This window comes from Netta rufina (genome assembly GCF_964035555.1).
Source record: "Netta rufina genome assembly, chromosome: 16".
Taxonomy (NCBI): domain Eukaryota; kingdom Metazoa; phylum Chordata; class Aves; order Anseriformes; family Anatidae; genus Netta; species Netta rufina.
Window position 1 is genome coordinate 8,428,649 of NC_140140.1, and position 16,402 is coordinate 8,445,050.

The following is a 16,402-nucleotide window of genomic DNA, read 5'->3' on the forward strand; positions in this document are numbered from 1 at the left end:
CATTGTTTATCTAGCTTATACCATTTATCCAATTAAGCTGCTTTCTGTATCTTGCCTTTACTGTTGGCATTCCCGTTAACCCCTTCCCCAAATTCTGGGCCGTGCAGCTCATGTCTCTGACTAGTCCTCTCTTCCCAGAGAGCATCCGTTTACCCTTTAGTAGCCCATTAAGCAAGGCTCAAGTAGGGTGGCACTTTGGGGCTGAACACTGAAACACAGAGTCTTCCAAAGACTCTGGTCAAATGATTAGGAAAAGCAATGGAAAAGCTTCTGCTAGCAGGAACAGCCAAGTGGTGCAAGGGCTGCAGCTAAGGGACGAAATACCTCTGTCTTCAGCGACACTGATATATCCTGCCTGTTGAGAACCCTACCACTCTGTCTTAAATCCATATTGTGCCTAGGGGATTTGTGAGCACATTCAATTGAAAAGCATCTACCACACGACCCCCCTATCTCATTTTGGCTCAGCACTGATGCTGCAGGGACACCAGGTACACCAAGCCTACACCAACCCTCAATAGCAACACGGGCACAAAGCCTGAGAAACAGTAATCTAATAAACAGAAGTTGGCTGACATGAGAAGTAAAATTCCTCACGTTGGAAACGAAGCGGGCTCTAGCATTACGCGTGGGATAACTGTGTCCATATGTTTGGAACGCCTTGTCTTGACCTCAGGAAGAGCACGTTGGCTCCCCAGTACCAGACGTGTAGGCTGAGGCTTTACTCAGTGTTGTGTTTTAGGGTGGGGTAGGATGACAAACGTTTACCTGCTGGGACAGGACGTGGATAGTAAAGGCCATTTCTGAGTAGGAACACGAGAACAGAGGACAGGTGACTCAAATCCATTCTGATTTTTCTCATGGCACTCATTCCTTCAACTGACAGCACCCACCTCAGCGTGCAGCCTGTGTAAGAGCAAATAACAACCCCTCCATCTCCTGAACACACAGAGCTGCCTCCAGCCCTCCAGGTCAGGGCACACCGGGGCTCAGCACTCCCACCATGGCCACCTGCCCGGAGGGACTGCTCCCCTCACAGCCCCTTCCCCGGGGGGGCGACAACTTTTGGCGGGCTCCCTGCCCGTCCCCCCTCACACGACCCCGGGGCGCTGCCCGCTCCCCTCACAGCCCTGCGGGGAGCGCCCTACCTGGCGGGGCGGCGCCGAGGCACCCGAAATCACCCCTTTTTGCCTCAAAGAGGCTCCTCGTCGCCTCGGGGGGGAGAAAGGGGGCGGCGGGGAGAGCGGCCCTGAGGCGACGAGGAGGAGAAGGAGGAGGAGGCGGCCCGCCCCGCCCCGCCCCACCCTGGGGCGCTCTGGTCTACCCTCGCCCCCTCTCTCCCCCCCAGCCCCCCGGCTGCGGTTGTGGCCGCCCCGGACATCGCGTCGCCGGGGAGGGCGGCGTAGTTCCGGCGGTGGAGCGGGGAGGAGCGGCGTGCCGAGCCAGGCGGCGGCGGCCTCGGCAGCAGCCCGGAGCCCGGGGAGGCAGCGGGGTGCTGCTGCTGGGGGGCACGAGGGGGTGGTGGTGGCGGCCGGGCCGGGCAGTGCTCGGCGTCCCCGCCATGGAGATGGAGAAGGAGTTCCACCGGCTGGACCAGGCCGCCAGCTGGGCCGCCATGTACCAGGTGAGGGGCAGCCGAGCCGACTCTGCCCCGCGGTGCTGGGGGGGGGGGGGGGGGAGCGCTGGTCCCTCTGCCTGTACCCGCTGCTGAGGGCCGGGGGGGCTCTGCGCTGCGCCTCCCCTCGCGGCTCGCCTGCCCTCCTTCCCCTTTCGCTGAGGGAGGAGGAGGAGGAGGAGAGACTCCTGGGGGCTCCCCTCTGCCTTACCGAGCCCCTGGGGTCCCCGGGCAGCCCTCGGGGCGCTCCTGCCCCGCTGCTGGGGGCTCCTCGGTGGGCTGAGCGCGGCCCCGAGTGCTCAGTAGCCTTCCAGGGCTGCTTCCTGACCTCGGGGAGCGAAGCCCAGCGCCTGCTGCTTTCTTTAAACAGAAACGATGGCGAGCGGCGTTGCGCGCACCTAGGTTTTGGTCGCTGTAATAGCAGAGCGGATCCCCCCCCCAAAATGGCTTGTTAGGGATACTCGTGCAGGGATCTGGTGCTGCTTTTTATTACTTGGTTGATTTAGCCTGGTTGTGACGTTCCTAAAAAGCCGTGTGGCAAACGGTTTTGCGATGGTAAGGTTACGTGCGAACCACGCACAGCTTTGGAGGTACGGGGTCCCGAAGTTAGGCCCTTTGTCTTCAGCAAGTTCTGTGTGCGCTTATCCAAAATGAGGGCTGAGAGAAGACGAAGCATGCTAATGGCTGGGTGGATGTGCTCAGTCAGATCGGGCAGCATTACTGTAAAATTCATTTGAATGCTTAAGCTTCTACATTGCATATTCCAATGAGTTTTAAGATCATATTTGTAATGTAAAACTTGGGCTTTGCATCCCTCTCACTGTATTTCTCTGGCAATAGACATTAACAAAAAAAACTGGATTTACAAAAATGTAATAAATGAGCTTCAGTTTCAGAATTACTGTAGGCAAGTGGAAAAGCAGTAGCTTGCAGGATGAATATCTCCAGCAGTTTGGCAATTGGAGAATAAGCATGCAATTTTGAGTATGTTTTTCAGAAAAGCCCATTTTTTTGTTAGAGGACTGCATTTCCTGCAGGGTTCCAGCACTTGCTAACTCTATCAGTTGAAAGTCATGTGCATATGTGACGTTATGTTTTTGCTAAACTGTTCTTGACGATTTGGTGTGTTGCAGGCTCAGTGCTCAGGAAATGATTTTGAGTAATATAGCTCTGTAATGGAGGTGGTGTACTGCTACGGGTGCAACTGAGTTACAGAAGTGAAATGTATAAGGAGCTGTAAGATTAATACAGAATGAGGGCCTGTGGCATATTTTCAATGTAGCATTCAGTGATATTTTTGTCCTGCTTTCTTTGAATGATGTGACTCAGTAATCTGCTCAGACTGGGGCACAGAATGAGGTTTGATTGAGAACTAACTTAAAAAAAAAAAAAAAAAAAAGACTCCAGTGATTTGCATCCAACTGTTGACAAGCCTGAGAGGTGGGTTTTTTTGTGTTTTATTTTTTTCTTGCTGTTTGTATTTTAAGGTTGGTTAGTAAGTATGTGCATCTACATCATGTAATTCAGTTTCTAACTACATCCTGCTTTTAAATATCAGCTGTTTAAAATGACTTCTTGGCAGATCATGTACATCCAGAAGAACAATGTACTTCACTGTAATCCACGTTTTTGATGTCTTGGCTGACATTAACAATGCTGTTTTCCTATAAATCCAATCTTTGCCTGAAGAATGGAGTAAGTGGAAAAATGTTTGTCATTGGTGCAGTCTTCTATTTCTAAAAAGTCTTCCAAGTTAATTGCACCACAGTTAATTGTACCACATGCTTCTAGTGCCTAGGTGTTATGATTGTAACTGCTAAAATCCAAAGAAGTTCGGCAGTGTTCTGAATGAAGCATAACACAGTTTACTAACAGAGTCACTTCCTCTTCTTTCTTGGCTAAATTTATTATTGAGAGGGACACTTGTCTGTTAGGACAGAATTAGGGAGGAATTACAAATACACAGGGAGGTGAAGCTAATTGGAAGGATGGCTGCAAGGAGACAAGTCTGGGTGCCACGTGACTTTGAAGAGTTAAAATTTTCCAAGCTTCTTTTTTTGGACAAGGGGAAGCTATGTTCAGCTATGATAATGGTACAGTTCTGAAAGAATAAAATTTAAGATTTTTTTTTTTAGAGTATAAATTATAACAAGATGGGGACAAAAACATTTCAAAATGAAGAACTACTGTAGGTATTCGTGACGATTCTGCCTTGAGCACTGTATGGTTAGTGGAACTGTTCTCTGGGAAACAGGGTAAATGCAAATGAAGTTCTCAATGTTTTGATTTTTTTTAAAAAAACACCTAGTATCATCCCTTACTTTCATTTAGATTTACTCACTACAAGAACTGTGAGCCATGAGATCTTGTAAAGGTTGTTCAGAGGCCCAATACTTTAAAAGGGTCTGGGTACTGGCCTGCTCTTTTTTTGTAGAAAAGCACACTCAGGTCTCATTTTAATTATCTTATGATCTAAGCATAAGAAATGGTGAGAATGCAAATCTTACATTTGAGCTGCTGACCATTTTCCTTTAACTTACTGTTTTATGGACGAGGACTTTCATTTGAATGGATAGCAACTTGATATTGTGGTAAAGGTGTGCAGTCTAGAAAACAAATACCTAATGGCAGTTGGATGATATGCAGAATGCATAAATACCTTTAGGAGTATCAATAGGAATGAAAAGCATTCATTCTGGAGATGTCACAACAAAAAACAGTAGCCCAAAGCTAAGAAAAGCACAGTTTAGGCTTGCTGTTAGAGGAGGAGAGACAAGATACAGGAAGAAATTTTTGACCAGAACATCAAAGGAATATTGAATCCTCACTTACTACCAGTGAATTCAATATCAGATTTTAATGGTAATTCTGTATTCAGAAGACTTAAAAAATTCTAGGGGGTGTTTTGGTTTCTAACTCCTCACACACATGATGGTATAATTAGATACTATCTTAAAAACACAACCCTCAAATACAGGTAGAGTTGCTTCTTGTGTTTGTATAAACTAGGTATGTTGATGTTAGTATGTTGGTTAATCATTTTAAGTTTGATGTGTTAATAACATTGAAGAGACCTGTGAATTACTTAGTGATCTAGCATTCAACTAGGGATCCTGTACAGAGGGGATGGAGGCAGACTCGACACTGTTGGCTTTCACTGAAACTTCTATGGGGACAGCTCATACTGTTTTCCATGTAAAGGTAGCAAAATTATACAAAATCCTGTGTTGTTTTCTGAGTTACTGTAGTAAAATAAGAAAGAACTGGGTATAATCCAGATTTTCAAATATGTTCAGAAATGAGAATATTGAAAATAGTACTAACTGTACTGCTGTGTGCACTTTGGAAAGCTGAGGTATAGATAGTTACAGTTTGATTTGAGGCCTGGAAGAGGAATATTATAACTGTTCTCAATTTCTTTATTAATTTTTAAAGTATTTTAAAACTAATATTAACGTGACTGTTGCTATTTTTCCCAAACCTCTAAGCTAAGCTAAAGCACTATAAGATATGAAAGTTAATAAGCTTTACCCAGATTATGGGAGAGATGCAGAAAACTGCTGTTGTGTATATTTTGGATATTTCTCTCAAAAAAGAAAAGATGTGGAAAGCTTTTTTTTTTTTTTTTTGTGTACTCATTGTCTCTGGAAAAACATTAATGGAATATGTAGATAGATTCTAAAGTTGAGGGTAACAAACTGTAAAATGGTTGGCCTTGTAGACTTATAATATTGTGGTTGCGTTGTATTTTTAAAGTAAATGAACAGGAAGTTCTACCAGTGTTTTCGGTTTATAAGCTGCAGTGAGAGTTCAGACTGTATGCTGCTGCACGCTACAAGCATTTGTGTTTCTGTTTTACGCTGGTGCTCACAAACTTTAAACTTCTTTGCAACAGATAAACTGTGGCGTGAGCACAACTTATTACAAATGCATCTTTGTGCTCAATTCTGCCAGTTCTTGCTACTTGAAAATGCAGGTCTCTGCATGCATGCTTTGCCACTTCTTAACTTGTGCTATGTTGATTCATTCGAGGCTTAATTTAATTGGCTCTGGTTATGGAAAGCTAGTTTAGAACTGATAGTTGCAGGGAGTCTCTATTTTCCTACAGCACAGCTAAGGATATCCATGTCTTCCAGTGCTGTACAGCCACTGAATCTTGATAGAAGCATGGGAGAGACTAACGATGACAGAGTAAGTAGCTGAGTCTCTGCGGCTTGCAAAGTCAATATCCTCTCCGTGAAAGCCAGAGCTTACTTTCAATTACCAGTGCTGGTATCCTTTGTACCATTGAGCGTGTTCCAGGGCACTCGGCTGCGCTGGTTAGTTGTGCCGGTAACTTTTCCAGGTCAAGTCTCTTTCGTCGGCTGATAGCAAACATGCGATTGTGCAAGTCCCATTAAATTGAGCTACTAAGCAGCTTAGTTTTGCTTGTTTTTCAGACTCCAGGGTTTAAAATATAAGTACTTGAATCCAAATCTTCGCTGATAGCATCGCTGTAAGTAGAGTATTTAAAAATGGAGCCCAGTGTTTCCCTATTACGGATTACTGTTAAAGGGATGGCATTTGCCAAAATTCTAGAAATCGTACGTGTGGACAGTACTTCACCTGCTTCTGAATACCTGAAAGAGTTTCATGTTTTTCCTGTGTTCTTCCACATTACTTATTCCTCTTTTTTTCTGTTTGCTGTAAGGGTATATACATAGAAGGAAACTGACAGTTATGGAGAATGCAGCATTTGCCACATGCCAAGTGATGTTAAATTCAAACAGAAATAGTCCCTGTAAGTAGAGAATAAAATGTGTTTTGTGAGTGGTACACTAAGTATTTTTGAAACTAAAATAACTCTTTTAAAATAATCTGGGTAGGTTTCAATTAACAGTTCATCTTATAGGCAACTAAACATTAAAATGAAATCTTTTCTTGTAAGACTTGCTTTGCAAATGGATGTTCTCTGAGGGCTCTCTTTATCTGGGACGTTCTAGGCTGTGGTTTACACTGAAATATCGCTGCTACTTTCTTGTTAACAGATCACTGTCACCAGCATGACATAATAATCTATTTGGATTGCTAATTTAGCCTCATCAAATGTGAGAGAAACTTACTGATTCCTTAGAATTCAGAATTCATGTATGAATCAAAGTGGACATATTTTAATTAGAAGAAAGTGGAGTAGAAAAGAGAGTCTGAGCAGAAGAAAAAAGTCTGTAATAGCAGCATTAGTTTGAAGTCTTGCTGTCGTTTGTAGTCCAATGAATGTGAGAATTGGGCAGGTTTTATCAGTCACCAGATTTGCTACTGAATTGTTTTTACCGTGGTCAAATAAGCTAGTTTTTACTTTAGACTCCACATATGCAAAATGAGAACTGTATTCAGTAAAATGTTAGAGAGCTTTTTTTTAATAAAAAATTATTTTCATTACACAGAAAGGAAACCAAAAGTGTGCATACAGTATCAGTATTTTGTTATTGTTAATATATGAAGTAACTTTCTAGTATATTTTTCTTCTTTTTTTTCAATACCTGCAAATTAGGTTAGCGCTGTGTGACAACAACTTCAGCTCCAGTAATGCTTCAGCAATTCAGAATCATATGTGGATTTTCTCCTGTGACTGTAGCCTTCCTTTGCAATTGTGTTCTCTTCGAAAGCAGAGGCCTATTGTCCAGCGTGGAGAAGGATCTGATCTGTGCAGAGTAGTTTTCAAAATGTGAGTTTAGTCAGAGGCTTAGTAGCGACCAGATGGATAAATATTTGAAAATTGAGCATTACTGCACAAGGCTAACAAGTTAAAAAACAAACAAACACCACCTCACACCTGTCCGGAGTGGATAATCAGAACTTTCCTGAGTGTAGATTTTTATATATTAAACCCTGCTTAATTCTGTTAGTTTCTGCAATACTGATTTTGAAAAAGGTTAATATAAATTCAGATCTAAGAGTAACATTAGAGGATCATGCCTATGGTTTTATATCATATTCACAGTGTTGATTTGAAGTGTCAGTGTTCAGACGTTTTACTGAATTATGTAAATACAAAACTTTTTTTTTTTTATTAAGTATTAGACTATGTTTGTGTCTGCAGCTAAACGTGTGTGGTGCATCACTACCTGTCAGGGGAGGGCTTCCTCAATGCACTAAATGTGTGCATTTTTTCCTAAAAGAAACCAGTTTATGAAAATGAAATGTAGTAACAGATTCTCTGCGATGTTCAGAAGTAATAATATGAACTTGATCTAATCTGTAAGCTTTGATGTTTACAGCATTTAACCATTGAGATGGGTTTTTTTAGTCATTGGTCAACTTGTCTCATGTTGATTTGCACAAGAAACATTTTTTTGTTTATCTTTCTGGTGCCAGTAGACATGCCCTTGCTGGTTTGGCTGGGAGAGGCACTATGATACAGCATCAAAATGCCTTTGTGTGTTCACTTTGTAGATCATGTAGTACAAACGCCAATTCATTTTCTACCAAGGCTTGTGAATTTAGATGTACTTTTTCTCTCACCCACGCAAAACACAGCTAAGATACAACAGCTTGCCTGTCATATTGTACCAAGAAAAAGTGATAAAAGTGATTCTTGGAAATTCATGTGATTCTGTTAATAGTGATAGCTGATCTACTTTCAAACTGGGTTTGTGCTTTCTACATTTAAGAGGAAAGTTCACGGGACAGCAATGAAAAATCTGATGTCCGTGGTCGGAAGGAAATTGAGCTAGCATAGTATAAGACTTTTGAGAAAAAAAAAAATCTTTTCTGATTTCTAGTTCTGCAAGTTCTATTTCCATCTGCTTTCACCTTGCCCAACACTTTGTCCAAGAAAATGAACTGTTGAACACATTATTTCCATAAGTAATTGTCTTTTGCATTCATAAGTAGTGTTAAAAGTAATGAGCTGGTTATCTAGGGCATCTGCCTGTGACAGCAGCATAAATACAGCCAGCTTACTTGAGAGGTCTGAATTTTTAACCATTGTAGCTAAAGCCTGTCTGTATCTTTCAACTCAAAATACTAACATCAATACTAGGACAACTGTTATTTCTCTCAAATTGTGTGGTGTTTAGTGTTTTTCTTTTTTTTTTTTTTTCTTCTTTTTTTTTTTTCTGGTGACTTTTGTTTTTAACTTCCACTCTCTTGTCTCCTGCCTGTCCTTGCTGGCATGATAAGCTACACTGTACTCACTGTACTTTTAAGCAGGAGAATTTCTTGGTATCACTGATACTGAATACGTACCTTAGTTTCTGTTTTGTTAACCTCTGGTGTGAAAAAATATTTGGGCCATCCTGCTTCCTAGTTGGGCAAGTCTTTTGTGAAAGAAAGTGAGAGGAAAAAAAAACTTCTTGTTGAACCCAGCATTAATCTCATGGAGGTACGTTTTGGATTTAATTAGGTAGTATTTTGATACCTGCATTAAAAACTTGTTTTGGAGGCCTGTTTATGATTTCTAGGGACCGAAACTGGATTTCTTCTTTGCATGTCGGACATTTTACTTCCTTCTGTGTTGGGATCCAGGCCTTGAAGTAGTAGTTAGTTTTTTCTTTTCACTGCAGCGTACTCCAATGGAAAGAACATCAAGAAGCCTGCTGCATGCCTTTACTGTATGTGCCTTTTCCCACCATCTGAAACTATAATCGTCTCAGTCGTTGGTTGTTATAGATGCTGTGGTAACATGGTTAGAGGGATATAAAAACATCTTCAGCACTGACAGCAGACATCAATGACAAGAAAGATTGATTTCTCTCACCGGCTGTTAAGATATTGTTTAATCAGATTTGAATTGTGTGGTGCAGCCTTCTTCCTGTACTTAGAAGAAGGTTAAAACAGTTTCTACATAAGTAGAAGTAGGAAATAAAGCAACAACAAAGCAAATTTTGTATTCTGCCTGTGTATGTAATTACATGAGAAATTCCTTGCTATTCCAGTGGACAGTGTGGAGCTGTGCGGGTCTGGCTGGAGGCAGAGTGGTAACTGAGCCCTGTGCTCAGCAAGCTTACAATACTTCTTGTGCTGAAGTAATGGCTTGTTGAAAAAGCTACCAGATAGTAGTATTTTGAACTTAAAGTAGCTGTTCTATTTGTGATCTTTCAGGTGCTTTTTCTTGTATCTCAAGTTCCCAGAATTTTATGTTTCTTCTGTGAAGTGCTTGATTCATCAAGTACTCGATGCTGTGAGCCGGTCTACAAAAGACACTCTGTTTCTCAGATTCTTTATATTTATTTGGAACAAGAACAAGTGGTCTACACATGAAGAGGAATGTTCTCATAACCTTCTTCCCTTGTGCACATTTGAATGCGAATTGCTTGTTTATATCATTGCTAATCCCACAGTAACAGGTTACAGTAGCATAAACAGTGTGACCTTTCAGTGTGATTGCAGGAAGTAAAATGTGAAATCTATTTAAAAAATGCATCTTTGACTAAGGAAGAGTATACTTCCTTCTTCTGACAGGAAAAATAAGCCATACTGGTTCAGATCTTGATTCCATTATACTACGTTGGGCCTGTTTTTTCCAATGTCTTCTTTACAGTCACTGCAGCTGCCTGAAGTAGGACTGAACCTCTGCTCTCTTTGTGTAAAATTGTGCATCCCTGTTCTGGTTTGCGCAGGTCTGAATGGTTGTGGGATGTGGGCTGCTGGGAAAAAACAGAACTGACATGAGCAGGAGGATTTAGTAAGAGGAACTTCTTTTGGAAAGAGGGAGAGGGTGGGTAATTGGAGCAAGAACTGGAAAAATACTACATAGCTTATTAAACAGCCAAAATACATATGCACACGTTCTAGAAATTTTTTGAATATTTCCAGAAATGAAAGAAAAATTGAGGGTTTTAACCAGCAAGAGAGGAAGGAGTGGACAGCTACCCAACTTTAGAAAATATTTTTGTGGATTATCTGTAACAGTTTAATTAAATTGGAAAGCAACAATTGTTACTTGTGTTCTTAAACTTCAGGCTAAGCAGTGCTTTCACACTAAATTGCACTTGCCTGCCCGGAACTGTGCAATGCCCAGCAGTATCTGTGGTATGACGAGTGAGAATCTTGTTTCAACTTGTACAGTGTTTTCATTCCCAGTATTGATATCTCCTCAGAACTGGCCCAAAGTTTGCCGTGACCTGAGCAGTTCAGCCCTTGTACTGTTTCAGAACTGGTAAATATCCGAAGGACGATACATGTTGTGAACCAACAAACCCATCCTTTTATCCTTGTGCACTACATTAGCTGTGATTAAATCGGTAGTGTACTGAGAAATACAATATTGAGCTGGGGGGGGGAGGGAATTTGCCAGTGAGCGATATGACATGGATGGCTCATCAATAATTTCCCTTTAGAGGGCAATTGCCTCAGTCGTTTGAAGTGAGGCTGGGAGCAGGCTGAGGCTCCAAGGCCTGAGGCGATCGCTTGTCCTTGCTGAAGACGGGCTGAGCAATAGGATGGTGTGTGGGGCGCACCACTGGGTTCCAGAGCTTGTTCTCTCTTCCCTCAAAGTCGTCTTGTTTTCAGCAGAGATGAAAGATTGGAACAGGAGGTTGAAAATATGTAAAATCTTTACAGCTGCTAAGTTACTGGATTTATTAGCCGGCACAAGAACATTGGTGGAGAGGTCTAATCTTACAACAGGCTTTTTAAAGCTTGTCAAGAGCAGGCAGAGGAGAAAGATTTTATGGAGATTAACTTATAAACAAGAAATTAAGGACAAGTAAGACATAGTTTGCGTAAAGCTTAGCATTCAGAACCTGAGCTAGGAACCGAATCCATCATGGTAAGCTTTACTTAATGGCATTATTGTACAGGCTACTTCTCTATAACTGACTGACAGCAGGAAATTCCTTATTATTTGTCTGCTAAGCTCTCTACCACATGAAGTGGAGCTGTAGGGTGGTAAAACTGTTACGTACTTATTTTTTAGGAGTAGCTAAATTAGTTAATAGTGCTACCTGGTTAGGAGCAAGCACTCAGACATTATTATGCAGAAATAATAAACGTATACATGAGATCTCAAATAGCAAGAAAGAAAACCAGCAAAAGACCTTTAGGGTTTCCTTATACTAAACTGTTCTCTAACAATGTCTTCCAGATAAAAGTATGGCTTCCTACAAAAGTCTGTCTTTGACTGGTTAGAGAAAAATAATCCAAGAGTCTTGTGAAAATGCTGTGCCCCCAGCACTGTTTATGTAATAGGAGGCACTTGTGTGTGACTCTAATCGTTAATAACCTTTATTTGTGGATCACTGCTCAGAAGCCTCTAGTGCAACAGTGTTTTGGTGGGGACTTGGGTAGAAAGGGATGTGAGGAGGTGAAGTTGTTGGTATTTTTTTTAAGATTTTTGGAAGTTGCTTTTTTTTTTTTTTTTTTTTCTCCATCTTCTCTCCTGTAAGTGTTCCAGGTGTGTGCTAAGACTGCAAAATGAGGTTGGAGGTAGCCACCAGCGGGTGAAGCACGTCTAGTCGCTGGCTGGGGCCTGCAGGAAGCGCAGCCCGGTGGAGCCAGAGGTGTGGGCAGCGTGGGGGGACCACAGGAGGAGAGGAGAGCTGTGCCTCCCGAGGGGGTGCTGATCACCGGGATGCTGCTTGGTCTTGCCAAATGAGCTGGTGTTCTCCCAGTGAATTATGTTAAACTCGCAGCATTAGCAGATGCATGGAGTGGCAAAATGTTGTTTATCTTGTCTGATCCATGCAAGTTACTTTCACTGACAAATCTGTTTCATTAGCATTGGGGAGGATGAAATAGGCCTTTGAAGGCCTAGCCCGGCTAGTTCTGCAGAGCCTTTCATGTACTGGAGTGCGGGGTGCTAATCCTCCATGCATTAGGATGCCTGTGCAAGTTCTTCTTGATTGTGTGAGGTGCCTGTTTAACACTGAGGCTTGTTTTTTGAGCTCTCAGTTGCTTTCACATGGGGAGAAGACGACCTGCACAGCTGAAGGGGAAAGCTCCCTCACACCTGCAGTGACGGTTAAAACAATCCTTAGTAACACCATTGGTTCTGTCAGTGTCTTAAAGGATTGCTTTGGAACTTGGAGAAATAATGAAGTATAGAATGAATTTTTGCATTAAAAGTATGGCTTGCTTTGGATTAGTGGAGGAGTTGTAACTTTTCACAGGAATTTCTCAAGCTTTTTGTCCATAGATTTTCTTATAAGCTGTCTATTCTAGAGACACAGGTTTATTCACCTTTCCCATGTGCAAATTATTCTAAGTAAAAACCAGTATTGATATGCACTGTGACTGAAGTCTTAGTGTGTGTTTTGATTTGCATTTGAAGGGCAGCTGGTAAAGAAAAGTGCTCTGAAACCTAATTCAGACCTGAGTATCCTCTCCAAATGTGACTTCACTAAATCTAACATCTCTGCTGTCAGCATTTAAGGGTTAAGTTTGTCTTCCAAAAAAAGTATTGATTTTTCTTTTTTCTTAGAACAGTTTACTACTCTGAAAATAGTTGTGTAAACATTGAGCTTTAAGTGCAACTTCTTTTAAACCTTGGTGTAGAACAGAGGTGCCCAGCCATTCTGTCCTGGAGCCATGTGAAGGCTGCACAGCCAGGTTTGTCCCTGTCATCGACCAACGTGCTTATGCATTTGGCACGTGACACATTCGGCCCTTACATGACCCAGCAGCCCTATAGTCAGGTAAATGAATGTGTAAACTTGTGTTGATGGGGCAGGGGAGATGGCACCAGCATTTGATTTATTCCAAAAACTGTATTTGATTTGTAGGTAGTGAGGAGCTAGTTGTCTCAGGTTTAGAAAGCTGTAAGCTTTTTTTTTTTTTTCCTAAGTAAAACTAGTGTAGCTGTTTTTGGGTTACCTAAACACGTATTAGACAGCTTGTGAGACAACAGGAGTATCCCAATTCTGCTTTATCTAACATCTGTTTTCAGCAGTACTGTTTGTTCTCAGCAGGTTTTTGTGTGCATTGCAGTAGCTTGGCAACCTGTAGGTTGCACCATTCAGTGATTTCAGTAGGCTTTTAATCATCACTGAAATTTTCCTTTCCAAATTTGAATATTATAAGGATAGTGAAGTGGGTATCTGTGATTATAATAGCAACAGAAATGTTAAGCAGATCTCAAATGAAATAAGCTGCTCATCTAGATTTGTCATCCAGTATATTTCTTCAAATTTCAGTTCAAAAGCCTTTCTTGAAATTGATTTAAGAAAGGGATACTTGTAACTTTTTTTTTTTTTTTTGCAAATGATTGTTAACCAGTTACAGTTACTTAAAGTACCCAAAAAGAGATTTGGGAATTGTATGCTGAAAGAGGTTAGGTACTAGAAGGCATGACTACTTGCTGGTTCTCATGTAGGAGCAAAGCTTGAGTTTGGCCTCTCTCTGCACGCAGAGGCATGAACATGCTTTGCGCAATCCTGTTAATTGTACGTTCTCTTTAAACTTGAATCTCAGTATGTTAGAAATGGTACAAAGCTTTTGCTAATAGTATAAAGAGTACAGTTCCATTGCCTGTGTTCTCACTGATGTCCCTTAGAGTGAAGTGTTCATATGCCATGTGTTAGAACCTGCTGGGATTGTACCCTTATTTGTAGGGAAGAAACAATACAAGAGGGAAACCCACTTATATTATGGAGTTGGTACTTTTCATAGCATATGGTTCACCATTTTTAATGAACAACATTTCTTGTTACTAAATAAATCCAGTAATTGCCCTCATACTTTTAAGTTAAAAATTGCATCTCAAGAAAGCCAGTAAAATAAAGTCTGATAAAAACATCTTCAAGGAAATGAAGTTTACCACTAAATAAGATGTAGATATCTTTAATAGGTAACATGGAGTTCACAACTTCCTATTTAACAATTCCTGCCACTTCCTTTCTTGTTTGCTTTAGTACTTCCTCTACATACGAGCTCAAAACTTTGAGAATCTTGATGGAACTTCTAGAAAGTTGGAAATAAGGCTATTGCCTGTCCCATAGGATCCTAAACACAAAAATAATACTGTTATGCTCTAAATGTTTGCCACATCATAGTCATGGTGAGACTTTATTGCCTTAACTTTTGTAAATATACTAGTAAGTGTTACTTAGCTTTTAGATTTTTGGGGGGGGTTTTTTGCTTTTTTTTTTTTTAATCATTTATGCAATGTGACACCTCATGGCCATGAGAGGAAACAAATTGGTTTAAACTCTGACTGCAGCTAAGTAGTATTTCAAAGCAGTGCGCAGGGTTTACTTGAATTAGAAATAACTCCTTTCTTTTTCATATCAAACATTTATTGGTATTGCTTTGTTTGTCCTTTTAAAACTTAAACACTTTTTTTATAGTTGTTATTCATAACTCTCTCTAGAAAGAGTAGGTTTCAAAATATGCCTTCACCAATATAAATTATTTTATTATTTTACCTTTCTTGTTTATAAAAGTACTAATAAAATAACTGAGTTAATATCTATAAATCAAAAACATGATGGCTTAAAAATTGCTTATTTTGTGATGCTAATTTTAAACTCACTGTGATAATGCATGCTGTTCATCATCTCTCATTCTTCATCAGTGGTCTACCTATTCCTGCAGAGTAAGAATCTTGTACATGTAGAGCCATCTATATTTAATTTTAAAATCTTTAACAATCTGGCGATTAATATAACCATCTAAACAATCTGAAACATGCTCAACATTGGTCTGCCACTACTTCTACCAAGTAAATTCAGTGATATTTTGACTTTGGTGGGACTCAGCATTTTGAAGATCTCACCTTTGTGATGCGATGTATTCAGAAGATTATCTAGCAGTAACTGGGGCTGGATCACTTAAGATACAATAATGCGTGTACACTTTGGCTAAAAAATAACTTTGATTTCTAAACCATTTCTTCCATCACCTGAACAAAAAAGGCTCCAAGATACAAGCATACTGGTTGCTATCTCTAAAACACAGAGGGCTCCCAGAAGAACTTTGTGACAGTTCTGGTGTACTTTCTTTGAGAGCTGTGTTTAAGTCTGTTTCATGTTATTGCTGCTAAATAGATAGAGAAGCTACACTTTTGTGCTGATTACTGAAACTAGAGTTCAGAGCTCTTTAAACAAGGAGTACACGTTCATAAGTGAACAGCTATGAATTGGTGTTTTTCCTTTCAAGACAGGCTCTTCTGAGTGTTCTAGATAGAGAGGAGATTGCCTTTACCTTGTCAGACAAGAATATATGCCTATATAAATGAAACGTAACAGAAAAAGTAGTGGTAAGTCTCTGAAGTCTGAACAATCTGTTGCTGTTGCATTTGATATGGTAACAGTATTGTGCTGTGAAGGCTAATTTGGTAGGTTTCTGAAAGGGAAATAACCTTTGGAACTCTTATAATATGCAAACTAATTAGAGGGTACAGTGAACACAGCTGTTTCTGCCAAGCTGACTAAGCTTGGAATTCAAATTACTATTTTTAGCCAGTTTATAATGTCTCTAGTTCTCAATGGTACCCTAGTTATTACCTTTAAAAATCATATTAATATGCGTTTATCCCACCGATAAATGATGTACAATCAACATTTATAGAGCAACCAGCCTGTTGCTTTTTAGCTCTGAATAAACAGTGTGAATATACAGACAAAAGAAAACACTTCAGGTGGCATCTGGGCTGTGGTACACTGAAATCTTGTCTGTGACTTGCATGAGTTTGAACTGAAAGCTTCCTCAGAGGAAAAGGCATGATCCCTGGAGTGAAGTAATTGTTGTTTTCTGTAAGTTGTTTACATAAAATCTCTCTAGCATACATATCCCCCCCCCCCCTTGCCCTCTGAGAAAGTTGCCTTTTTCCATTATACAAGAATTTCTTGCATGCTATTGTTTGCATTA

At 40.8% G+C, this 16,402-nt stretch overlaps 2 protein-coding genes across 3 annotated transcripts in view; one reads left to right on the plus strand and one right to left on the minus strand.

Annotated features, from left to right (window-relative positions):
* LOC311215281 (uncharacterized protein) overlaps positions 1–1,285 on the minus strand; it is a 155,568-nt gene extending 154,283 nt beyond the window's left edge. Inside the window, exons 1-2 of the mRNA XM_084296377.1 lie at positions 1,149–1,285; positions 769–906 (exon numbers count right to left, since the gene is read on the minus strand). The gene's annotated coding sequence lies outside the window, so the exon portion shown is untranslated. The remainder of the gene's footprint in view (positions 1–768; positions 907–1,148) is intronic.
* A 173-nt stretch (positions 1,286–1,458) lies between these two features.
* Positions 1,459–16,402, plus strand: part of PTPN1 (protein tyrosine phosphatase non-receptor type 1) — a 44,843-nt gene continuing 29,899 nt past the window's right edge. Inside the window, exon 1 of one of the 2 annotated variants that reach the window (XM_084296764.1) lies at positions 1,459–1,624. In XM_084296764.1, the coding sequence (XP_084152890.1) occupies positions 1,562–1,624 (63 nt within the window). In that variant the 5' untranslated portion in view covers positions 1,459–1,561. Of the gene's footprint in view, positions 1,625–6,263; positions 6,396–16,402 lie in introns of those variants that run through there. The other variant, XM_084296765.1, reaches the window with a different exon arrangement.